The 26,133-nt window shown below is 53.6% G+C and overlaps 1 protein-coding gene across 1 annotated transcript in view; it reads left to right on the top strand.

Moving 5' to 3' along the window:
- Positions 1-26,133, top strand: part of LOC147661226 (potassium/sodium hyperpolarization-activated cyclic nucleotide-gated channel 3-like) — a 152,848-nt gene that overhangs the window by 74,373 nt on the left and 52,342 nt on the right. Inside the window, exons 2-3 of the mRNA XM_086951223.1 lie at positions 4,074-4,503; positions 5,651-5,812. Coding sequence (XP_086807349.1) covers positions 4,074-4,503; positions 5,651-5,812 — 592 coding nt within the window. The remainder of the gene's footprint in view (positions 1-4,073; positions 4,504-5,650; positions 5,813-26,133) is intronic.

The following is a 26,133-nucleotide window of genomic DNA, read 5'->3' as shown; positions in this document are numbered from 1 at the left end:
TGAGGCCATTGTTAAACATTGGAATGTTGATGCTCCAGGCTTCTAACGGCCATTAGAAGCCCGGAGTACTCCATTGTCTTCAATGGAGTATTCAACATCCCAGTGCTCTAATATTGCATAGCTCAGGTTGTCAAGGCTCCTCCTGAATACATTTTTGTGAAGCCCTGCCCCATTAGGCCATGATTCACCCAGCGTAATATCTCATTCCTGGTCTTTTGCCACACTACTAGTTACCCCATGAACCTGCAGTCTACCAACCATTTGCGAATGTAGTACGGAATATCGTGGCTAAATACTGAGATACTATTGTGGGCAGAATATTGAGGGACAAAATATAAAAAAGTAAGTTCAAATAGAGCAAGTATAGATTTACCATTTTTAGCTTTACATCTATGTACCTTGAATATATATATATATATATATGCAAGGTACATATATGTGGACTTAAGTGTAGAACATCTATACTTACATACATTTCGATATAGTATGCCATTGAGATTCCTACCTCGATATTCTAGGGAGTCATCTCTATTTCCAACTTTCAGTTATGCATGTTGAACCGATAGTAACTACCGATAAATGACGGTCTTGCCTGTGTATATCTGTGCATCCAATACAAAGCTTCTTTTCTTGCTACATTTATTCATGGTACTCAATAAAGATTTGTGCTGGGGTGGATGCCATTTTTTTCTTTTTTTCTTTTATGTAGCACAAACTCGACCCGAATGTATCAGAGAGATTTACATGAGCACCAGTGATTTTATCCCTGCTGCTTAATTTGAGCTAGTGTTTAGCAGGGCTCAGCACCAGAACGTAATCCTCTGCGCCGGCACTTATGACAGTCCACCACTTGGTGCCAGTATTTATCTATTTATCAGGTAAGCACATTGTCAAGAGTTTCATAATTCAATATACATTAAAAATTAGCAGCCATCCAGGCCATTTTTAAGTTTTGCCTGACCTGGAATCGTCCGAATTATCACACACAAGTGTAGTGGTTAGAAGCTGAGTTGATACTGGCACTGGCAGTGCTGGATGGGGCAATGGGTGGTGCAAGCTGCAGTGGTCTTTTGAGAAGGGTCTGGCATTTGTTGTTTTACAAATTAAGCACTGCTTATCCTTGAGCACCATAGCCGCTGGCAAATTAAGCAGATATTAACAAAGACAATATACAAAGTATTGTACTATTTTGACTATAAAAATGTAGTTAATATGGACTTATCACACTCAAACTAAGTATTACACCTTGTGCTGCGGCCGAGCCACTATCAGTGACCCTTGGTAACACAGTGACCTTTTGTTAATTTTCCATCAGCCTGGGGTCAAGTTAAAACTCGATAAATAAATAAAAAACTTGTGGCTACTTACCAACTGTGTCAGTACCACCAGTTGATGCACCATTTCCTCAGTTACTATAAATATTAGTTTATTAAACCCCATTTGTGCAACCGTCTTCCTCCTCGTGGTTCCTGTAGTTACTCAGCAATTTTTTATTTTGGGGTGTTTTATATCGCAAACTCGACCCTGAGGTATCAGAGCGCTTTACCTGAGCACCAGTTGCATTACAGCTGGACCCATTCATTTTGTTTGGCACCGGGAGATTGAGTGATTTGCCCAGAATCACAGGATGTTGAGCGTCCCTGTCGAGACTCACACCCAATTTTCCCAGCTTGGAGGTCGACCGTTGTAGCCATTAGTGTCTTGGCTTAGCCACTTTCTAATACTAAACATAAAACGTACTGCTTTTCTCCCAACTACAGTTCAGTAGCAGCATGAGTCCACTTCAGTAAAGTTTCTAATAAGGGAGAAGGCATAGGTGTTGTTATTTTATTATCATATGTGCTTATGTTATCACATGTACTATATAATGTTTTATGATATATGTCTTTTATGCTATGTTTTGTTATTGTTTTTTATTGGCACTGGCATTTGTAGAACACCAAACCCCACATTAGTATGGCATTGCAGCACTTTATGAGGTCCAGGGGTGGCCTTTCAAGCTGTTTTATTATATGCTTGTATGCTGTATCTATCAAATTGTGATAATATTGTTTTATGGATCCTGCAGCACACATACAACAAATAGAATTGTTTATGGGCTTTATGTTATTTTTATAGCATTCATGTTGCCCCAGGGTCAAGTCAAAGCCTTGAAAATCATGTTTAAGTGCTAGGATACAGGTGTGAGGCACTTCAGTGATACAGACAAGTAGCTGATCAGAAGATGTGCTCGGATGTTGGTATCTGCGGCTTCACAATAAAATGATAGATCCTGAAACACACATGGTTAGAAGGATAAGCTGATATTGGAGAAGTATCCTTCCAGGAAGGCTTTTCATGTCTAATTCCATTTTGTGTCAAGGTCCAGGAAATTAAATTAAAGTCATAACATTTGCATCAGTCGATGATATTGTCGGACGAGTGTGGCTGTATATAATTAAATTTACGTACGTAAAAGGTCACGCTTTCATCTCAGAGGACATTTTGAGTTTTATTTTTCTCGCCTAGTTAATTTTCTCTCCATCCGGGCTACCGTAGCCTTTTTATCCGCGACATAGCCAACGCTGTGCATGGAGCCCTTCACTCTGGGGACTTGCCTGTATAAAATTGCACCATTCTGTGACAAGTAAGTCCTTTTGCAAGGTCTGAGAGGGCCTGTGCGGAGTGGGGCGTGGTCAGGGGCATAACACAGGTCCTTGCAACCTTGGGTGCCCCATTCAGCATAAGGCCTATGAATTTCTGCATTTTTTAAATTCTGCACACATAGTTATAATCACATTCTAATTTGGGCACTGTTGCACTCACCACATCCCGCTCCGCTGTAATCAGGCGTTGTAGCACGCTGGGGGGGGTATTCGGCCACCCCAGCGGGGACCCAATGATGATGCATGTCACCAACTAGTGGTGAGTGAGGGTCCTTCATAAAAAAGACAGATTTTTCCTTCCCTCCTGCGAAATACTTGGGATATTAGTTCCCTTGGGAGGTGTCCTCAAAGGGGGTTTTGGTTCCTTAAGGGGAGATAGAGATAAAGTACTTCATGCTTGTGCATGTGGGTGTGTGTATGACGTTTTGTGCACACATTTATACGTACAGTATAGAGACACAAAAATAGACACCACAATATAAATTCTTTTGAGCACATTTTGTTTAATTAGCTTTTCACGTAGTCACACCTCTGTTGTTGTTCTGCAGGCCCTCCCCATCATTTTGCATTATGCAACTGAGTAGTCACATGCCAAGCATGGTTTGGTATGCACCTGACTCAGGCTCTATCAGAAGCATGCATGCTTGACATAAAACTAATGCCACACAAAACTAGTGGGGTTGCGCCAGAGGGTGGAGATAATAATAATTTAAGAAACACTTACCTCACGCTGCTGCTCCCGCTGCCAGCTGCCTCGGAGAAGAAGTATGAGGAAGTCCATGGGCCACTCCCAGCCAATCCAGACACTGCTCTCAGCATGAGAGCAGCACCATGATTGGTCTGAGAGGCCTGGTTAGATGCTCAGTAAGTGACTGGTAGCCTTAGCCGTTTCTCCACCCAACTGTACAATACAGCTGGGTTGGAGAAATCAAAGTGCGCATGACAGTTGGCTGGCCTAAGATGGCCAGCCAAACCATCATGGGCACTTACAGTGCCCAACTACTCCTCCTCCCCCTGCTAGCTGTCACACAGGATGCCCGGCCTGCCCAGCACTTGACTCGGTAGCATCGGCTAACAGAGAAAAATAAAATAATAATAAAATCATTTTATTATCATTTTATTTTTCTTCTGCAATGAGTGGGGCGACACTCCTCTGCCATTGCAGAGGAGCCGCCGCCAATCAGCAATACAAGCCTGTTTGAAATTCTTGCCTATATATGTAGAGTAAAGTCAACCTATAGGTGGTGTGGTGAGTTATGTGTGTAGCTTAAGTAGTAGACCCCTACTCGTAGTCTCCATTTTTTCCAGTTCCTTTCACTTACTTCTCTTGTTCTTGTGTCTTCTCTTTCCACCTCCCTCTCTCCCTTCCTGTCCCTCTTTCTGGACTTCTCGTCCTGTCCCCCTTTACCCTGCCCCGGCTTCCTGCAGGTTTTACTGGGATCTCATCATGCTGCTTCTGATGGTGGGCAACTTGATTATCCTCCCCGTGGGAATCACCTTCTTCAAAGACGAGAACACCCCACCCTGGATCGTCTTCAATGTCCTCTCTGACACCTTCTTCTTGGCCGACCTGGTCCTGAACTTCCGGACGGGCATCGTGGTGGAGGACAACACCGAGATCATTCTGGAGCCGCACACCATCAAGATGAAGTACTTGCGCAGCTGGTTCCTCGTGGACTTTGTATCCTCCATCCCTGTGGACTACATCTTCCTCATCGTTGACCTGGAGACGCCTGTAGACTCGGAGGTCTACAAGACCGCGCGGGCCTTGCGCATTGTGCGCTTCACCAAAATTCTTAGCCTGCTGAGGCTGCTGCGGCTCTCCCGGTTGATCCGGTACATCCATCAGTGGGAAGAGGTGTGTACCCATAGCAGTACGGCACATACATTCTTTGCCACTAGCAGTATTCTCTATGATGGGTTTTGTTGTTTGAAAGGACATTTTCCCCCCATGTAAGACAGAAACATAGAATTTGAACAAGTCTGAACCACACTAGGGAGGGTTAGATCTACCTGGCTTGCCCATTTCCAAAAAGATACAGGTCAGCGGGTCATATCACCTGGCTTTACACAGTAGCGCCGCTGCACCCATTTGTCCTGTTTATCTCACTTGTAGGAGCACAGCAGACCAATTTCTTACCTCCATTGCCTTGCAGATGGACCCCCAACTCCAACATAAGACCCAACCAATCCGGTCAGACCAATTCCTCTGCAGATAGGCCCTATCTGTCCTTTGCCGAAGACTAGAACCCCTTGACACATCTAGTTTGGAAATCCCTCAGGGGAAGATGACCTTTACTCGCCTTTCTGCCCCTCTCATCCTGTGAACTGTGTACCCTTCTAATATGCCCATTAGACTCATCCATTCTGCTCAATTTCCTAGAAATTTGGAAAATGCAAAGGCCCATTCCATCTGGTTGTTGCCTACAGTTAGAAATCAAGGTTATGTTACCTGCAAATTAACCCACATAGCTTGCTCATTTCCCTTGAGACAATGCCTGCAAGCAGTGTCTAATTTGTAAACCACTAAGTGCAGGAGTCACACGTGTCTCGCAGGTGGCTGCTGCCGGCGCTGCCGAAAGCCGAGGCCGTTGAAAACACAGGGCTGCCAGGTCTGATTCCACCTCATATGTCTTTGCCCCATCACTCTTCCAGTCTCTTTAGCTCACTCTTGCAGCTGTTTTTCATTTCTACTTTCTATCTTTGTCAGTGTTTTCCTATATTTCTCTACATTCTCTTTTCACATTTCTCACTCTTGCTCTATGCTATTGTCTGATGGAGTCTTGGGCCTCAAAAATGTGTGCCAGTGATCACCACCTGCAGACACCTGTTCCAATTAGGTCCATTATATGTCTACAGATAAGAACCAGAAGACCTGTCCGGTTGGGCAGTTACCTAGTCTGTCTTCCCACATAGGGACTACATTAAATCCATCTTTATCCTTTGCATCCACCTACTAACCTTTTTTTGGCTTCTTTCTTCTCCTTCCTTTGCACATTGGCTAGATTTTCCACATGACCTACGACCTCGCCAGCGCGGTGGTGCGGATCTTTAACTTGATTGGCATGATGCTGCTGCTGTGTCACTGGGACGGCTGCCTGCAGTTCCTGGTCCCAATGCTGCAGGACTTCCCGGAGGACTGCTGGGTCTCCATTAACCACATGGTGGTAAGTCATTTGCTGGTCATGTGACCCCCATTTCCATCTATACGTCCATACCTTCCGGCACCCTTGGGTAGGCATGGATTTCCCTTGGAATCCACCAATCCTTAAAAGCAAGATGCTGTATTGTTTGACCTTTCACCCTCAAGCTAGCCTGACATTTCACCCTGAAGCTATCTCTATCAAAGAAGAACAGAAAGGCAATGTTAAACCTAATGGTTTAACCAAAGGAAGTCTAAGGACTTTAACACCTGGTAAAAAGGCGGTTAGTCGGGCAACCTTTATCATGCATTTTGTGTGGAATGTACAAATATCAATTTGTTTCAATACAATTTATAATAGCACTGATCGCTTGAAGGGGTGGGCATTATCTGTGGAATAATGGCTTTACCAACTTGCTTTCTTGCGTTCTTACATCTCACCTCTTCCCAATGGCCAATGTTGTTATTCACAACAACTAAGCCCTTAAACACCGGTCAGAGTACATTAAAAAAGGATGCTATTTAAGGGAGGCCCATACATTATTAGATTCTGTTCTACAAGGTGAAGGATTTTAAGAAAGACACGAGCATCCTAATATGTGGGAACAGTTGAATAATTTGAATCTTTGTCAGAGGTTTTAACACATGGTGGCCCAATCAGAAAACCATTTTGTATGAGTATGTAAAAGAGTACTTATGTAAAACTATTTTACTTATTATTACATGCCCTTGTGAATTGCCTACAAAACATCTAAAATGGGAATAAAATGTGATTATTAAGGAATATTCATACACTCCTAGTACAAATAGAAACAACTGTACCCTCTTGAATTTTTTTAATTTATTTTTTTATTATTTTTTATTTTTTTTATTTCCTCTTGAATTTTTAATAGTAGGGAGTCTGTGGATCAGCCCCAAAACATCAAACGCTTGTATGAGTAGTTAAGGGAGTAGTCCTATACTGCTTCCTACACTTAAAAAGCATATGTGAATCAGTCACATCGTCTTGATTCGTGGTGGGAGATTGGAGGGAGCAAGTGTGACTTGTCAAGAAAATGACATGTCTCTTGGATGAGGAGAAATAATTCTGCTTGTTTTAAATAATTTGAATGTAATACACTTAAATACATTTTTTTTTAATTTAAAATGTAGTTAGGATGTAGCATTTTTTAAGTATTGATATTTAAAATATGTATATTAAAAGAATGTGCATTAACATTCAACTTACAAATATTGTAAACGATTTTTTAAAAACTTTAATAACCTTTTCAAATTGTACCTGTACGTTACCCTATGGAGATCTCTGCCCCGTTTCCAGAGGTCGTTGCAAAGCTTTATTAACATCAAATATGGTTGTTAAGGCACTACTAGTAGTAATTGTATGGTTGAATATGATATTTTATTGACTGTACTGCTTGTTTCACGGGGTAAGGAAATGTATGTTTACATTTTTGGGTATCTTTAACTTGTAAATGATGATTAGCAAAAAGTAGTAAAGGTAGTAAAAAAATGTAAGACTACACTTACACATGTAAATGTACTCGTGACGGGGTTTACCTTGGTGAATAGTCCCCAAAGACTCCAAAATAAATATTTTCAAAATTCTGGTCTTACACAAATATCTCTCTACTAAAATTTCGACTTATGTTTCATTGTTAAATGCAGTTAAACAAGCTACCTATTGAAAATGTAAATGAATGACCACTCTAACTCCAGTAATTAGATGTTAGTGTTGGCCAAGGATATTTCATTATTTTTGTGGGGATAGTTATTGTGGATAGTTTAATAGTCTATATTTTGGAGTCTATGATTTTTAAAAATATTTATTTTCAGGTTGTGTTTTCACATGGACCATGAGGTTCCCTAGAGGAGAGGGTCAGCGCAGTGATCATATAGGGATGATTGCTAGGGGGGAGTTGCGAATAGAGGTTAGGTCAATAGGAGCATGTTGAAGTCGAAACACAAGAGGTTGATGGGAAAGGAAGTCAGCAAAGTGCACACTATGTAGACCATGCATCTCTTTATGTCACAGCTGGACCTACAGACATGCATTTCTGGACCGCCTTCCTCCCTGCAGCCGCAACAGACAGTTGTTTCTGAACAGCCTTCTTCCCTGGGTTCTCTGCGGATAGGTGTTTCTGGACTGCCTTCTTATCCGGGGTTTCTACAGTCAGGTGTTTCTGGAAATTGTGGTCATTTGGGATTCTAGGAACATGTGTTTATGCACTTCTTATCCTAATCCCTGAGGTTTCTACAGAAAGAACTTTCTGGAAGTTGTTATCTGTGAGGTCTGTGGGGGCAGGTGTTTCTGAATAGTCTTCACTGGAGAGGCTTTTCTGGAGACTTGTTGTCTCTGAGGTCTCTCTCTGGGGGCAGGCCTTTCTGGGCACACTTCACTCCTGTGTCTCAGGGGGCAGGTATTTATGGGCATCTGTCACACCTGGTGTCTCGGGGGGGGGAGAGGGGTGGGGCAGGCATTTTGCTGGGTGCACTTCACACCTGGTGTCTCTGGAGGCAGGTGTTTCTGGGCACACTTCACATCTGGCGTCTCAGTAGGCAGGTGTTTCTGGACGCTCTTCAAACCTGGTGTCTCAGGAGGCTGGTGTTTCTGGGCACAGTTCACACCTGGTGTTTCGGGGGGGGGGGGCGGGCAGGCGTTTATGGGCGCACTACACACCTGGTGTCTCAGGAGACAGGTGTTTCTGGGCACACTTCACACCTGGTGTCCCTGGAGGCAGGTGTTTCTGGGCACACTTCACATCTGGCGTCTCAGTAGGCAGGTGTTTCTGGACGCTCTTCAAACCTGGTGTCTCAGGAGGCTGGTGTTTCTGGGCACAGTTCACACCTGGTGTTTCGGGGGGGGGCGGGCAGGCGTTTATGGGCGCACTACACACCTGGTGTCTCAGGAGACAGGTGTTTCTGGGCACACTTCACACCTGGTGTCTCAGGGGGGCAGGTGTTTCTGGGAGCACTTCACACTTGGTGTCTCAGGGGGTGGCAGGTGTTTCTGGGCGCACTTCACACCTGGTGTCTCAGGGGGGCAGATGTTTCTGGGCGCACTTCACACCTGGTGTTTCAGGGGCCAGGTGTTTCTGGGCACACTTCACACCTGGTGTCTCAGGGGGCAGTTGTTTCTGGGCACACTTCACACCTGGTGTCTCGGGAGACAGGTGTTTCTGGGCACACTCAACACCTGGTGTCTCAGGGACAGGTGTTTCTGGGCCCACTTCACAAGTGGTGTCTCAGGGGGTCGATGTTTCTGGATGCACGTCACACCTGGAGTCTCAGGAGGCAGGTGTTTCTGGGCACACTTCACACCTGGTGTCTCAGGGGGCAGGTGTTTCTGGGCACACTTCACACCTGGTGTCTCAAGAGACAGGTCTTTCTGGGCATACTTCACACATTGTGTGTCAGGGGAAGGTATTTCTGGGCACACTTCACACCTGGTGTCTCCGGGGCAGGTGTTTCTGGGCACACTTCACACCTTGTGTCTCTAGGGGGCAGGTGTTTCTGGGCACACTTCACACCTGCTGTCACAGCAGACAGGTGTTTCTGGGCGCACGTCACACCTGGTGTCTCAGGAGGCATGTGTTTCTGTGCACACTTCACACCTGGTGTCTCAGGGGGCAGGTGTTTCTAGGCACACTTCACACCTGGTGTCTCAGGAGATAGGTGTTTCTGGGCACACTTCACACCTGGTGTCTTAGGAGAGAGGTGTTTCTGGGCACACCTCACACCTGGTGTCTCAGGGGGCAGGTGTTTCTGGGCAAACTTCACACCTGGTGTCTCAACAGACAGGTGTTTTTGGGCACACTTCACACCTGGTGTCTCAGGGGGCAGGTGTATCTGGGCAAACTTCACACCTGGTGTATCAGGGGGGCAGGCGTTTCTGGGTGCACTTCACACCTGGTGTCTCAGGAGACAGGTGTTTCTAGGCACACTTCACACCTGGTGTCTCAGGGGGGCAGGCATTTCTGGGCTCACTTTACACCTGGTGTCCCAGGAGGCAGGTGTTTCTGGGCACACTTCACACCTGGTGTCTCAGGGGGGCAGGCATTTCTGGACGCACTTTGCACCTGGTGTCTCTAGAGACAGGTGTTTCCGGGCACACTTCACACCTGGTGTCTAAGGGGGCAGGTGTTTCTGGGCACACTTCCCACCTGGTGTCTCAATAGACAGGTGTTTCTGGGCCCACTTCACACCTGGTGTCTCTAGGGGGCAGGTGTTTCTGGGCACACTTCACACCTGGTGTGTCAGGAGACAGGTGTTTCTGGGCACACTTCACACCTGGTGTCTCAGGGGGGCAGGCATTTCTGGACGCACTTTGCACCTCGTGTCTCTAGAGACAGGTGTTTCCGGGAACACTCCACACCAGGTGTCTCAGGAGACAGATGTTTCTGGGCACACTTCACACCTGGTGTCTCAGGGAAGCAGGCGTTTCTGGGCGCACTTCACACCTGGTGTCTAAGAGACAGGTGTTTCTGGGCGCACTTCACACCAGGTGTCTCAGGAGACAGGTGTTTCTGTGCACACTTCACACTTGGTGTCTCAGGAGACAGGTGTTTCTGGACACACTTCACACCTGGTGTCTAAGGGGGCAGGTGTTTCTGGGCACACTTCCCACCTGGTGTCTCAATAGACAGGTGTTTCTGGGCCCACTTCACACCTGGTGTCTCTAGGGGGCAGGTGTTTCTGGGCACACTTCACACCTGGTGTGTCGGGAGACAGGTGTTTCTGGGCACACTTCCACCTGGTGTCTCGGGGGGCAGGTGTTTCTGCGCACACTTCACACCTGGTGTCTCTAGGGGACAGGTTTTTCTGGGCACACTTTACATCTGGTGTCTCAGGAGACAGGTGTTTCTGGGCGCACATCACATCTGGTGTCTCAGGAGGCAGGTGTTTCTGGGCACACTTCACACCTGGTGTCTCAGGGGGGCAGGCATTTCTGGGCGCACTTCACACCTGGTGTCTCAGGGGAGCAGGTGTTTCTGGGCACACTTCACACCTGGTGTCTCAGGAACCAGGTGATTTCTTGGCCACACTTCGCACCTGGTTTCTCTAGGGGGCAGTTGTTTATGGGCACACTTCACACCTGGTGTCTCAGGAGACAGGTGTGTTAGACGGACCGGGAGGGTCGGCCGAGGATAAGGGGAGAGGTCTCCGGGGAGAGCCGTCTCCAGCGATTGTACAGACAAGTAACTTCCCCCCCACAGACGGACACCCCACAAGGTTAAAGTTCAACGAGACTTTATAGGCAATTCTTTACGTTACGATGAGATGGTACAAGGAGGTCTGGACTCAGGGGTCCCCTCGATTCTGGTCTCTGGTTTAGGGAAAGGGTAGCGGGACAGTCTTATCACCAAAAGATGGAAATAGCTCTCAATCCTCGAGCTCGGCGTTCTAGATGATCGGGCCGCGGCGGAGCCAGCAGGTCCCGAGATGGACGAAGGAAGCGACGGTCCGCGGCGGAGCCAGCAGGTTCCGATGAAGATGACGGTTACAAACGGTCCGCGGCCACGCCAGCAGGTCCCGACGACGATGAAGGATATGAAGGTTGCAAAAGGTTGCGGCAGCGCCAGCAGACAAGACGATGGTGCACAAGACAGAGCTACGGCAGCGCCAGTAGTCCGTCCAGGATGAGTTCTTCTTTGCGTCTCTCGACTCCAAGATACAACTCCTTCCTGCTCTGGAGCTGCCCCAGTTATAGGGCTGGTGTGCTTTGATGTCCGGACCCTCGCACTTGGAGGTCGGGAGGTCCGGGATGAGGGAGTCCAGACACCCAGCAGGGGGGTGGAGCCAGCGCCTGGGGAGGCGATGGGCGAGCGGCACTTGGTGGGGGAGAGCCATCGACACCTCTTTCTCCCATTGACTTGCCAAGTAGCCCGCTCACCTCCTGGGTGGATGGTGGTGCCGGGATGTCTGAGGCCGGGCCAGGCCCAGGGTTGAGGTCGATCGGGGGCCAGGCGGCCTCGTGGTGGAGAGTCCAAGATGGCGCCCCAGGATGGGCGCGCGGGCCGGCAGTGGATCGGACCCACGAGGTCGACATACTCGAGGGTAGGGGTCCCTGAGGGGACGGAGGACGTGCAATGGTGGTGCGTGGTACCTGCGTGACCGGGCTCGGGCCTGGTCGGGCCGGGGGGGAGCGGCCTTTCCTGTGGCCTGTCCAACATGCGTCCCCCCCAGCTGAAGGCGGGGAGAGTTACCCATCCTCTTGGGGACTCTCCTCGTCGAGGCGGAAGAACCGGGACAGGCCATCCGCGTTGGCGTGATCTGGCCGGTGTTCAACTGTGAAGTCCATACCTTGTAGGGAGATGGACCAGCGTAGCAACTTTGGGTTTTCCCCCCGCATTTGCATCAGCCACTGCAGGGGTCGGTGGTCGGTCTGCACCCGAAAGTGTGTGCCAAAGAGGTAGGGCCGGAGCTTCTTGAGGGCCCATACCACAGCGAAGGCCTCCCTCTCTATGGTGCTCCAGCGTTGTTCCCGTGGTAGGAGTCGCCTGCTGATGAAGGCCACCGGTTGATCAAGGCCTTCGGTGTTCACTTGTGACAGGACTGCCCCAATGCCATGGTCGGAGGCATCCGTCTGGACGACGAACTCTCGGCTGTAGTCGGGGGCCTGGAGCACAGGGGCGGAACACATGGCGGCTTTCAATTGTTCAAATGCAGCTTGACACTCTGGGGTCCAGTTGACTTTCTTGGGTTGATTTTTTGACGTGAGTTCTGTGAGGGGCCCCACTATGGTACCATAGTCTTTCACGAACCTTCGGTAATAGCCCGTGAGGCCCAGGAAGGCTCGTACCTCGGTCTGGGTGATGGGGGGCTGCCAGGACTGGATGGCGGCAATTTTTAGCTGCAGAGGGGCCACCAGGCCGCTTCCCACCTGGTGCCCGAGATAGGTTACAGACCCTTGACCAATTTGACATTTGCTGGCCTTGATCGTGAGGCCAGCTTGCTGAAGGGCTTGCAGCACTGCTCGGAGGTGGTGGAGGTGCTCGGACCAATGGTGGCTGTAGACAGCGATGTCGTCTAGGTAGGCGGCGCTGAACCCTTCGAGCCCCGCCAGGACCTGATTGACGAGCCGTTGGAATGTTGCTGGGGCATTCTTCATGCCGAAGGGCATGACCGTGAAATGGTAATGGCCATCGGGGGTGGAAAAGGCAGAACGTTCTTGTGCCCGGGGTGTGAGGCCGATTTGCCAGTAGCCCGCCGTCAGGTCGAAAATACTGAGGTAGCGGGCAGCTCCCATGCGGTCGATTAGTTCATCTGCCCGGGGGATGGGATGTGCGTCTGTTCTGGTGACCGCATTCAAGCCCCGGTAGTCGACGCAGAACCGGAGTTCCGGTGTGGTGCCGGGGGCAGCTGCTTTGGGGACCAGTACCACAGGGCTGGCCCAGGGGCTGTCTGAGGGCTCGATGACCCCGAGCGTGAGCATCTTGGCTACTTCTTCTTGGATGCAGGCCCGTACCCGATCTGGCACGCGGTAGGCCCGGTGGCGGATAGGGGGGCTGTCCCCTGTGTCCACATCGTGCACACACCAGGAAGTGACACCTGGGGTGAGGGAGAACAGGCTGGCGAACTGTGACAGGAGGACTCGACACTCCTGGCGTTGCTCTCTGGTGAGGGCCTCCGAGAGTCGGACCCCATCTACGGAGCCGTCTTGCTCCCGAGTCCGTAGGAGGTCAGGGAGGGGCTCGGAGTCCTCTTCAGCCCCATTGTCTGTGGCCATCAGGAGGCTGAGTTCTGTACGCACAAAGTGGGGTTTCAGTCGGTTAGCGTGGTGGACCCGGAGGGGGTTCCGGGAAGATTCCATGTCGATGAGATAGGTGGCAGGGCCCTTGCGTTCGACTACTTTGAAGGGCCCCGTCCATTTGTCTTGCAGGGCGCAGGGCTCGGTGGGGGACATCACCCATACCTGTTGGCCAGGTTCAAATTCAATGGATGAGGCATTCCGGTCATACCACTTTTTCATGTCCTCTTGACTGGCCTCTAGGTTAGCTTTTGCCAGCTCTCTGAACCGCCGGGTCTGGTTGCGGAGGGTGAGGAGGTACCGGAAGACATCTGGTGGGTTCTTTAGAGGGGGCATCTCCCAGCCTTCTTTGACTAGGCTGAGCGGCCCCCGCACGGGGTGTCCATATAGCAATTCAAACGGGCTGAAGCCCAGGGACTTCTGAGGGACCTCCCGATATGCGAAGAGGAGGCACGGCAGCAGCACATCCCACTGGCGACGGAGGGGCTCTTCCAACCCCCCGATCATCCCTTTTAGCGTGCGGTTGAACCGCTCAACGAGTCCGTTTCCTTGAGGGTGATAGGGGGTCGTGAATCGGTAGGTAACCCCGCACTGTTGCCAGAGGGATTTCATATATTTAGAAATAAAGTTCGTGCCTCTGTCGCTGACGACTTCTCGGGGGAAGCCCACACGGGAGAAGATCCCCATCAGAGCCCGGCCGACTACCGGGGCTGTCACAGTCCGCAGGGGAACAGCCTCAGGGTAGCGGGTGGCGTGGTCCGCTAGCACCAAGATGAATCGATGGCCTTGTTTTGTGCGTGGGTCCAGGGGCCCCACGATGTCTATCCCGACCCTCTCGAACGGGGTGGTGACCACGGGAAAAGGTTGCAGGGGGGCCTTTAGTTTGCGGCCGCTCTTTCCACTGGCTTGGCACGTGGGGCAAGATCGGCAATGCTGGTGTACATCGTTCCTCATTTTGGGCCAGAAGAAGTGGGTCACTAGGCGACTGTAGGTTTTATCTTGACCCAGGTGTCCTGCCAGGGGGACATCGTGGGCCAGGTTTAGCAGAAAGTCTCTGAAACGGAGGGGCACCACTAGTACTCGGCTGGCCCCCAGCTCTGCGATTCTTTGTTCACTGTACAGCAGATCATTGTCCCAGTAGACCCAGTGAGTTCCGGAGGTATCCCCTGCGCTTTGGGCGAGCGCTTGCTGGCGGAGTCCCTCGAGGGAGGGACAGGTCTTCTGTTCTTGGCGAAATTGTTCTTGCGTGGGCCCCCCCTCTTGAGGCCACTGGTCGAGGTTAGCGAGGTCGGAAGTTTGAGCTGGTTCTGGGGGGACGTCACGGTCGGTGGTTTCGGCGGGGGCGACCGGAGGCGGTGGCGCCGGCCAGTCGGGTTCTTCTGGGCGGTGGTTGGCACGGGCGGCCATGGACCGGGTGGTGACGCACGCCCAGTCCGGGACGCCTAACATCCCCAGGTGTTCTCTTCGTTCTACGGCTGCCCATGGGGAGCTTTCCAGGTCATTCCCCAGGAGGCAGTCCACGGGGGCATCGTCTCGGACCGTTACCTTCAACATGCCGGAGACCCCTCCCCATTCAAAGGGGACGCAGGCCATCCGACACAGACTTTCTGAGTTATCGGCTGAGCGTACCGGGCAGAGAAGGTTCGGTAGGTACTGTTCTGGGGTCACCAGGTGACAGCGGACAGCTGTCACACTGGCCCCGGTGTCACGAAGGGCTTCGGCCTGGCGTCCATTGATGCTCACCCATTGGCTGTACTTCTGGGTGTTGGCGGGTAGGGGGACCCGCGGGATCATGTCTCTCCCCCCTAAGCAGGCCAGAGCCATGGCGGCTGGTTCCCATTCTTGATGCTCCTGCTCATATTCTTCTTGTTCCTCTGAGATCTGTTCCTCCCCCAGAGCAGCAGCGGCTACTTGGCGGGGTCTTGGGCTCTGGTACTGGGGGCAGTTTGGGTCGTTTGCATAGTGGCCGACTCGTTGGCATCGATGGCACGTAACATTGGCTCGGTATCCCGGTCGTGCCGGGGTGCTGCCCCGGTTGGCCGGGGGGGGTGGTGCTGGTAGCGGGGGCGGCCGGAGCGTTGTCTCTTCCGCGTCCTTGGCCTCCTCCTCCTCCTCGGGGACGGTGCTGACCATTGTTGTTCCGGTTCTGTTCATAGGACCCATTCCGGCCCACTCTGGTGATTTCCCACCGGTCAGCTTCGGCTGCGAGCTGCCGGGGATCAGTTAATTTGCTGTCGAGGAGGTGCTGGCGGAGTTCAATGAAGCAATTGTTCGACAGATGCTCCCATACCATAAGATTGAACAGTTGTTCGTAGGTTGTGACCTTGCTTCCTTTGATCCAGCCCTCGAAGGCTCGACTGAAGTAGTTTACATAGTCCACCCAAGTTGTACCCGGGATGCGGGTGCAGTCTCGGAACCTCTGACGGTACATTTCGGGTGTGAGGCCATAGCGGGTGAGGAGTGCAGCTTTCATATGGTCATAGGAGGTCATCTGGTGGTCCGGGAGCTGTAGCAGGGCGTCGCGGCCCTCATTGAGGAATCTCCCCCATAGACCGGCTCCCCAATCGCTTCTATCGATCCGGTGTGCAGTCATAGCGATTTCATAAGCCTTAAACCATTGCTGGATGTCGTCCTCTCGGAAGTATTCTCGAACGACATCCTTGGGGATGTGTACCTTTTTCTCTGTTGCTCCTGGGGTGTGGGGTTGCTCGGACACCCCTACCTCTTTATTCTGCTTGCGTAGATCGATCTCAGCTAGTTTCCGCTCGTGTTCATACGCCAGTTTCTTTTCCTCGAGCTCCCTTTGTCTCTGTTTCTCCTCTCTTTCTTCTCGGAGACGCAGGTGCTCTAAGTTGATTTTTTGTTCGGCCAGCTTAAGTTCAACGTCCATTTTGAGTCGGGCCATTTCCAGCTCATGTAGTCGGGTTTTTTCTCTTTCCTGGATCTCGTCTTGCGAGAGACCCGTTCTTCGCCCTTCAGGGGCCGTGGTGGTTTTTGCTGCGGTGCTTTGATCGGGGGTTCCGGCAGCCCCGGTTTCTGCCCAAGATTCTAGGGCCTGCTTAAAATCATCTTTGGTACTTAGTCCGGTGGTAGCGATACCTAGTTCGATACAGAATTGTTTTAGTTCACGATGGCTGTACTCGTCCAATTTCTCCATCTGGAACTTCTCGGTTGCTCCGCTTTCATTAGCTGTCATCGTGATTTCGTCGCGGGGTGAGCTACTCTCTGTACGATTATGCGGTGATTCGGATCGCGCCGCTGGCCACCAATGTTAGACGGACCGGGAGGGTCGGCCGAGGATAAGGGGAGAGGTCTCCGGGGAGAGCCGTCTCCAGCGATTGTACAGACAAGTAACTTCCCCCCCACAGACGGACACCCCACAAGGTTAAAGTTCAACGAGACTTTATAGGCAATTCTTTACGTTACGATGAGATGGTACAAGGAGGTCTGGACTCAGGGGTCCCCTCGATTCTGGTCTCTGGTTTAGGGAAAGGGTAGCGGGACAGTCTTATCACCAAAAGATGGAAATAGCTCTCAATCCTCGAGCTCGGCGTTCTAGATGATCGGGCCGCGGCGGAGCCAGCAGGTCCCGAGATGGACGAAGGAAGCGACGGTCCGCGGCGGAGCCAGCAGGTTCCGATGAAGATGACGGTTACAAACGGTCCGCGGCCACGCCAGCAGGTCCCGACGACGATGAAGGATATGAAGGTTGCAAAAGGTTGCGGCAGCGCCAGCAGACAAGACGATGGTGCACAAGACAGAGCTACGGCAGCGCCAGTAGTCCGTCCAGGATGAGTTCTTCTTTGCGTCTCTCGACTCCAAGATACAACTCCTTCCTGCTCTGGAGCTGCCCCAGTTATAGGGCTGGTGTGCTTTGATGTCCGGACCCTCGCACTTGGAGGTCGGGAGGTCCGGGATGAGGGAGTCCAGACACCCAGCAGGGGGGTGGAGCCAGCGCCTGGGGAGGCGATGGGCGAGCGGCACTTGGTGGGGGAGAGCCATCGACACCTCTTTCTCCCATTGACTTGCCAAGTAGCCCGCTCACCTCCTGGGTGGATGGTGGTGCCGGGATGTCTGAGGCCGGGCCAGGCCCAGGGTTGAGGTCGATCGGGGGCCAGGCGGCCTCGTGGTGGAGAGTCCAAGATGGCGCCCCAGGATGGGCGCGCGGGCCGGCAGTGGATCGGACCCACGAGGTCGACATACTCGAGGGTAGGGGTCCCTGAGGGGACGGAGGACGTGCAATGGTGGTGCGTGGTACCTGCGTGACCGGGCTCGGGCCTGGTCGGGCCGGGGGGGAGCGGCCTTTCCTGTGGCCTGTCCAACAAGGTGTTTCTGGGCACACTTCGCACATGGTATCTCAGGAGACAGGTGTTTCTGGGCGCACTTCACCCTGGTGTCTCTAGGAAGCAGGTGTTTCAGCAGGTGATTCTGGGCACACTTCACGCCTTTTGTCTCGGGAGACAGGAGTTTCTGGGCAGACTTCGCACCTGGTGTCTCAGGAGACAGGTGTTTCTGGGCGCACTTCACCCTGGTGTCTCTAGGAAGCAGGTGTGTTAGACGGACCGGGAAGGTCGGCCGAGATTACGGGGAGAGGTCTCCTGGGAGAGCCGCCTCCAACGGCTGTACAGACAAGTAACTTCCCCCCCACAGACGGACACCACACAAGACTGAAGGTTAACGAGACTTTATATGCAATTCTTAGGTTACGATGGTATGATACAAGGAGGTCTGGACTCAGGGGTCCCCTCGATTCAAGTCTTTGGCTGAGGAAAGGGGTAGCGGGACAGTCTTAATTACCAATGAGTACGAAGTAGCTCTCAATCCTCGAGCTCGGCGTTGAGATGATCGGGCCGTGGAGGAGCCAAGCAGGTCCCGAGATGGATGAAGGAAAAGATGACGGTCCGCGGCGGAGCCTGCAGGTCCCGGTGAAAGGTGACGGTTACAACGGTCCGCGGCCACGCCAGCAGGTCCCGACGACGATGAAGACTGTAGGTTACGACGGCTGTGGCAGCGCCAACAGGCAGGATGATGGTGCACAGGACAGAGCTACGGCAGCGCCAGTAGTCCGTCCAGGATGAGTTCCTCCTTACGTCTCTCGACTCCAAGATACAACTGCCTTCCTGCTCTGGAGCTGCCCCAGTTATAGGGCTGGCGTGCTTTGATGTCCGGACCCTCGCACTTGGAGGTCGGGAGGTCCGGGATGAGGGAGTCCAGACACCCAGCAGGGGGGTGGAGCCAGCGCCCGGGGAGGTGATGGGCGAGCGGCACTTGGCGGGGGAGAGCCATCGGCACCTCTTTCTCCCATTGACTTGCCAAGTAGCCCGCTCACCTCCTGGGTGGAGGGTGGTGCCGGAATGTCTGAGGCCAGGCTAGGCCCAGGGTTGAGGTCGATCGGGGGCCAGGCGGCCTCGTGATGAAGTGTCCCAAGATGGCGGCCCAGGCTGGGCGCGTGGGCCGGCAATGGATCGGGCCCACGAGGTCGATATGTTTGAAGGCAGGGGTCCCTGAGGGGACGGAGGACGTGCAATGGTGGTGTGTGGTACTTGCGTGACCGGGCTCGGGCCTGGTCGAGCCGGGGGAGAGCGGCCCTTCACGTGGCCTGTCCAACATGCGTCCCCCCCAGCTGAAGGCGGGGAGAGCTACCCATCCTCTTGGGGACTCTCCTCGTCGAGGCGGAAAAACCGGGACAGGCCATCTGCGTTGGCGTGATCTGGCCCGGGCCGGTGTTCGACTGTGAAGTCCATACCTTGCAGGGAGATGGACCAGCGTAGCAACTTTGGGTTTTCCCCCCGCATATGCATCAGCCACTGCAGGGGTCGGTGGTCGGTCTGCACCCGAAAGTGGGTGCCAAAAAGGTAGGGCCGGAGCTTCTTGAGGGCCCATACCACCGCGAAGGCTTCCCTCTCTATGGTGCTCCAGCGTTGCTCCCGTGGTAGGAGTCTCCGGCTGATGAAGGCCACCGGTTGATCGAGGCCTTCGGTGTTCACTTGAGACAGGACCGCCCCAATGCCCTGGTCGGAGGCGTCCGTCTGGACGATGAACTCCCGGCTGTAGTCGGGGGCCTGGAGCACAGGGGCGGAACACATGGCGGCCTTCAACTGTTCGAATGCCGTTTGACACTCTGAGGTCCAGTTCACTTTCTTAGGCTGATTCTTTGACGTGAGTTCTGTGAGAGGCCCCACTATGGTACCATAGTCTTTCACGAACCTTCGGTAATAGCCCGTGAGGCCCAGGAAGGCTCGTACCTCGGTTTGGGTGATAGGGGGCTGCCAGTTCTGGATGGCGGCAATTTTCAGCTGTAGAGGGGCCACTAGGCCGCTTCCCACCTGGTGTCCGAGGTAGGTCACAGACCCTTGTCCAATTTGACACTTGCTGGCCTTGATCGTGAGGCCAGCTCGCTGAAGGGCTTGCAGCACTGCTCGGAGGTGGTGAAGGTGCTCGGTCCAATGGTGGCTGTACACAGCGATGTCGTCGAGGTAGGCGGCGCTGAACCCTTCGAGCCCCGCCAGGACCTGATTGACGAGCCGTTGGAAAGTCGCTGGGGCATTCTTCATGCCGAAGGGCATGACCGTAAAATGGTAGTGGCCATCGGGGGTGGAGAAGGCAGAACGTTCTTGTGCTCGGGGGGTGAGGCCGATCTGCCAATAACCTGCTGTCAGGTCGAAGATGCTGAGGAAGCGGGCAGCTCCCATTCGGTCGACCAGTTCATCTGCCCGGGGGATGGGGTGTGCGTCTGTTTTGGTGACTTCATTCAGGCCCCGGTAGTCGACGCAGAACCGGAGTTCTGGTGTGGCTCCGGGGGCGGCTGCTTTGGGGACCAGTACGACCGGGCTGGCCCATGGACTGTCTGAGGGCTCGATGACCCCGAGCGTGAGCATTTTGGCCACTTCTGCCTGGATGCAGGCCCGTACCCGATCAGGTACGCGGTAGGCCCGGTGGCGGATAGGAGAGCTGTCGCCGGTGTCCACATCGTGCACACACCAGGAAGTGACACCTGGGGTGAGGGAGAACAGACTGGCGAACTGTGACAGGAGGGCTTGGCACTCTTGGCGTTGTTCTCTGGTGAGGGTCTCCGAGAGTCGGACCCCATCCACGGAGCCGTCCTGCTCCTGGGTCCGCAGGAGGTCAGGGAGAGGCTCGGAGTCGTCTTCAACCCCATTGTCTGTGGCCATCAGTAGGCTGAGTTCTGTTCGTGCAAAGTGGGGTTTCAGTCTGTTGGTGTGGAGAACTCGGCGTGGGTTCCGGGAGGACTCCATATCGATCAGATAGGTGGCAGGGCCCTTGCGCTCGATTACCTTGAAGGGCCCCGCCCATTTGTCTTGGAGGGCGCATGGCTCCGTGGGGGACATTACCCATACCTGTTGTCCCGGTTCGAATTCAATGGATGAGGCGTTCTGGTCATACCATTTTTTCATGTCCTCTTGACTGGCCTCTAGGTTGGCTTTTGCTAGGTCTCTGAACCGCCGGGACTGGTTGCGGAGGGTGAGGAGGTACCGGAAGACATCTGGAGGGTTCTTGGCCGGAGGCATCTCCCAGCCTTCCTTGATCAGGCTGAGCGGCCCCCGCACTGGGTGCCCGTATAGCAATTCAAATGGGCTGAAGCCTAGGGATTTCTGTGGGACCTCTCGGTAGGCGAAGAGGAGGCACGGTAGCAGCACATCCCACTGGCGACGGAGGGGCTCTTCCAATCCCCCGATCATCCCTTTTAGCGTGCGGTTGAACCGCTCAACAAGTCCGTTCCCTTGGGGGTGATAGGGGGTCGTGAATCGGTAGGTGACCCCACACTGTTGCCAGAGGGATTTCATGTATTTAGAGATAAAGTTCGTGCCTCTGTCGCTGACGACTTCTCGGGGGAACCCTACACGGGAGAAGATCCCCATCAGGGCCCGGCCGACCACTGGGGCTGTCACGGTCCGGAGAGGAACAGCCTCAGGGTAGCGGGTGGCGTGGTCCACTAGCACCAGGATGAAGCGATGGCCTTGTTTTGTACGCGGGTCCAGGGGTCCCACAATGTCTATTCCGACCCTCTCAAATGGGGTCGTGACTACTGGAAAAGGTTGCAAGGGGGCCTTTAGTTTGCGGCCGCTCTTCCCACTGGCTTGGCACGTGGGGCAAGATCGGCAATGCTGGTGCACATCGTTTCTCATTTTGGGCCAGAAGAAGTGGGTCACTAGGCGACTGTAGGTCTTATCTTGTCCCAGGTGCCCTGCCAGGGGGACATCGTGGGCCAGGTTTAGCAGAAAGTCTCTAAAGCGGAGGGGCACTACTAGTACTCGGTTGGCCCCCAGCTCGGCGATTCTTTGCTCGCTGTACAACAGATCACTGTCCCAGTAGACCCAATGAGTTCCGGAGGTATCCCCTGCGCTTTGGGCGAGTGCTTGTTGGCGAAGTCCCTCTAGGGAGGGACAGGTCTTCTGTTCCTGGCGAAATTGTTCTTGGGTGGGCCCCCCCTCTTGGGCCCACTGGTCAAGGTTAGCGAGGTCGGAAGGTTGAGCAGGTTCGAGGGGGGTGTCATGGTCGGAGGTCTCGGCTGGGGCGACCGGAGGCGGTGGCGCCGGCCATTCTGGTTCTTCCGGGTGATGGTTGGCACGGGCGGCCATGGACCGGGTGGTGACGCACGCCCAGTCCGGGACGCCTAACATCCCCAAGTGTTCTTTTCGCTCCACGGCTGCCCACGGGGAGCTCTCTAGGTCATTTCCGAGGAGGCAGTCCACGGGGGCGTCGTCTCGGACCGTCACCTTCAACATGCCGGAGACCCCTCCCCACTCAAAGGGGACGCAGGCCATCCGACACAGACTTTCCGAGTTGTCGGCTGATCGCACAGGGCAGAGAATGTTCGGTAGATATTGTTCTGGGGTCACCAGGTGACAGCGGACGGCTGTCACACTGGCCCCGGTGTCCCGAAGGGCTTCGGCCCGTTGTCCATTGATGCTCACCCATTGGCTGTACTTCTGGGTGTTAGCAGGTAGGGGGACCCGCGGGACCATGTCTCTTCCCCCTAAGCACGCGAGAGTCATGGCGGCTGGCTCCCACTCCTGATACTCTTGCTCGCCTGTTTCTTGTTCCTCGGAGATCTGTTCTTCCCCTAGTGCCGCGGCGGCCACTTGGCGGGGTTTTGGACTCTGATACTGCGGGCAGCTTGGGTCGTTTGCGTAGTGGCCGACTCGTTGGCATCGGTGGCACGTGACATTGGCTCTGTACCCCGGTCGCGCCGGGGTGCTGCCCCGGTTGGCCGGGGGGGTGGTGCTGGTAGCGGGGGCGGCCGGAGTGTTGTCTCTTCCTCGTCCTTGGCCCCCTCCTCCTCCTCTGGGTCGGTAGTGACCATTGTTGTTCCTGCTCTGCTCGTAGGACCCATTCCGGCCCACTCTGGTGATCTCCCACCGGTCAGCTTCGGCTGCGAGCTGCCGGGGATCGGTTAACTTGCTGTCGAGGAGGTGTTGGCGTAGTTCAATGAAGCAATTGTTGGACAGATGCTCCCATACCATCAGATTGAACAGCTGCTCGTAGGTCGTGACGTTGTTTCCTTTGATCCAGCCTTCGAAAGCTCGGCTAAAGTACGTGACATAGTCCACCCAAGTTGTACCCGGGATGCGTGTGCAGTCTCGGAACCTCTGACGGTACATCTCGGGCGTGAGGCCATAGCGGGTGAGGAGGGCCGCTTTCATATGGTCGTAGGAGGTCATCTGGTGGTCTGGGAGCTGTAACAGGGTATCGCGGCCCTCATTGAGGAATCTGCCCCATAGGCCGGCTCCCCAATCGTTTCTATCGATCCGGTGTGCAGTCATAGCGATTTCATAGGCCTTAAACCATTGCTGGATGTCGTCTTCTCGGAAATATTCTCGGACCACATCCTTGGGGATGTGTACCTTCTTCTCCGTGGTCCCTGGGGTGTGTGGTCTCTCGGGCACCCCTAACTCTTTATTCTGTTTGCGCAGGTTGATCTCGGCTAGGTTCCGTTCGTGCTCGTACGCCAGTTTCTTTTCCTCGAGCTCCCTTTGTCTCTGTTTCTCCTCTCTTTCTTCTCGGAGACGTAGGTGCTCTAAGTTGATTTTTTGTTCGGCCAATTTGAGTTCTACGTCCATCTTGAGTCGGGCCATTTCTAGCTCGTGTAGTCGGGTTTTTTCTCTTTCTTGGATTTCGTCTTGCGAGAGACCGGTTCTTTGCCCTTCAGGGGCCGTGCTGGTTTTGTTCGCGGTGCTTTGCTCAGGGGCTTCGGCATCCCTGGTCTCTGCCCAAGATTCTAGGGCATGCTTAAAATCGTCCTTGGTGCTTAGTCCGGTGGTAGCGATACCTAGTTCGATGCAGAACTGCTTTAGTTCACGATGACTGTATTCCTCTAGTTTTTCCCTTTGGAACTTCTCAGTTGATCCGCTTTCTTTAGTTGTCATTGTGGTTCGTTGTGGGGTGAGCTACTCTCTGTACGTTATGCGGTGATTCGGATCCCGTCGCTGGCCACCAATGTTAGACGGACCGGGAAGGTCGGCCGAGATTACGGGGAGAGGTCTCCTGGGAGAGCCGCCTCCAACGGCTGTACAGACAAGTAACTTCCCCCCCACAGACGGACACCACACAAGACTGAAGGTTAACGAGACTTTATATGCAATTCTTAGGTTACGATGGTATGATACAAGGAGGTCTGGACTCAGGGGTCCCCTCGATTCAAGTCTTTGGCTGAGGAAAGGGGTAGCGGGACAGTCTTAATTACCAATGAGTACGAAGTAGCTCTCAATCCTCGAGCTCGGCGTTGAGATGATCGGGCCGTGGAGGAGCCAAGCAGGTCCCGAGATGGATGAAGGAAAAGATGACGGTCCGCGGCGGAGCCTGCAGGTCCCGGTGAAAGGTGACGGTTACAACGGTCCGCGGCCACGCCAGCAGGTCCCGACGACGATGAAGACTGTAGGTTACGACGGCTGTGGCAGCGCCAACAGGCAGGATGATGGTGCACAGGACAGAGCTACGGCAGCGCCAGTAGTCCGTCCAGGATGAGTTCCTCCTTACGTCTCTCGACTCCAAGATACAACTGCCTTCCTGCTCTGGAGCTGCCCCAGTTATAGGGCTGGCGTGCTTTGATGTCCGGACCCTCGCACTTGGAGGTCGGGAGGTCCGGGATGAGGGAGTCCAGACACCCAGCAGGGGGGTGGAGCCAGCGCCCGGGGAGGTGATGGGCGAGCGGCACTTGGCGGGGGAGAGCCATCGGCACCTCTTTCTCCCATTGACTTGCCAAGTAGCCCGCTCACCTCCTGGGTGGAGGGTGGTGCCGGAATGTCTGAGGCCAGGCTAGGCCCAGGGTTGAGGTCGATCGGGGGCCAGGCGGCCTCGTGATGAAGTGTCCCAAGATGGCGGCCCAGGCTGGGCGCGTGGGCCGGCAATGGATCGGGCCCACGAGGTCGATATGTTTGAAGGCAGGGGTCCCTGAGGGGACGGAGGACGTGCAATGGTGGTGTGTGGTACTTGCGTGACCGGGCTCGGGCCTGGTCGAGCCGGGGGAGAGCGGCCCTTCACGTGGCCTGTCCAACAAGGTGTTTCTGGGCACACTTCACACCTGGTATCTCAGGGGAGCAGGCGTTTCTGGGTGCACTTCACACCTGGTGTCTCAGGAGACAGGTATTTCTAGGCACACTTCACACCTGGTGTCTCGGGGGCAGGCATTACTGGGCAAACTTCACACCTGGTGTCTCAGGGGGCAGGCATTTCTGGGCGCAATTCACACCTGGTGTCTCTAGAGACAGGTGTTTCCGGGCACACCTCACACCTGGTGTCTCAGGTGACAGGTGTTTCTGGGCACACTTCACACCAGATGTCACAGGAGACAGGTGTTTCAGGGCACACTTCACACTTGGTGTCTCAGGAGACAGGTGTTTCTGCGCACACTTCACAACTGGTGTCTCTAGAGACAAGTGTTTCCGGGCACACTTCACACCTGGTGTCTCATGAGACAGTTGTTTCTGGGCACACTTCGCACCTGGTGTCTCAGTAGACAGGTGTTTCTGAGCACACTTCACACCAGGTGTCTCAGGAGACAGGTGTTTCTGTGCACACTTCACACTTGGTGTCTCAGGAGACAGGTGTTTCTGGGCACACTTCACACCTGGTATCTCAGGGGAGCAGGTGTTTCTGGGTATACTTCACACCTGGCGTCTCAACAGACAGGTGTTTCTGGGCAGACTTCACACCTAGTATCTCAGGGGGGGCACGTGTTTCTGGGCACACTTCACACCTGGTGTCTCAACAAACAGGTGTTTCTGGGCACACTTCACACCTGGTGCATCAGCGGGGTAGGCGTTTCTGGGCGCACTTCACACCTACTGTGTCAGTAGACAGGTGTTTCTGGGCACACTTCACACCTAATGTCTCAGGAGACAGGTGTTTCTGGGCACACTTCACTCCTGGTATCTCAGGGGGGCAGGTGTTTCTGCGCACACTTCTCACCTGGTGTATATAGGGGGCAGGTGTTTCTGGGCACACTTCACTCCTGGTATCTCAGGGGGGCATGTGTTTCTTGGCAAACTTCCACCTGGTGTCTCAGAGGGGCAGGTGTTTCTGCGCACACTTCACACCTGGTGTTTCTAGGGGGCAGGTGTTTCTGGACACACTTCACA

Source organism: Lissotriton vulgaris, unplaced genomic scaffold (assembly GCF_964263255.1).
Source record: "Lissotriton vulgaris unplaced genomic scaffold, aLisVul1.2 SCAFFOLD_791, whole genome shotgun sequence".
In the NCBI taxonomy this organism is placed as follows: domain Eukaryota; kingdom Metazoa; phylum Chordata; class Amphibia; order Caudata; family Salamandridae; genus Lissotriton; species Lissotriton vulgaris.
Note: the sequence above shows the minus strand (reverse complement) of the source record. Positions and strands in the feature narration are given on the sequence as shown.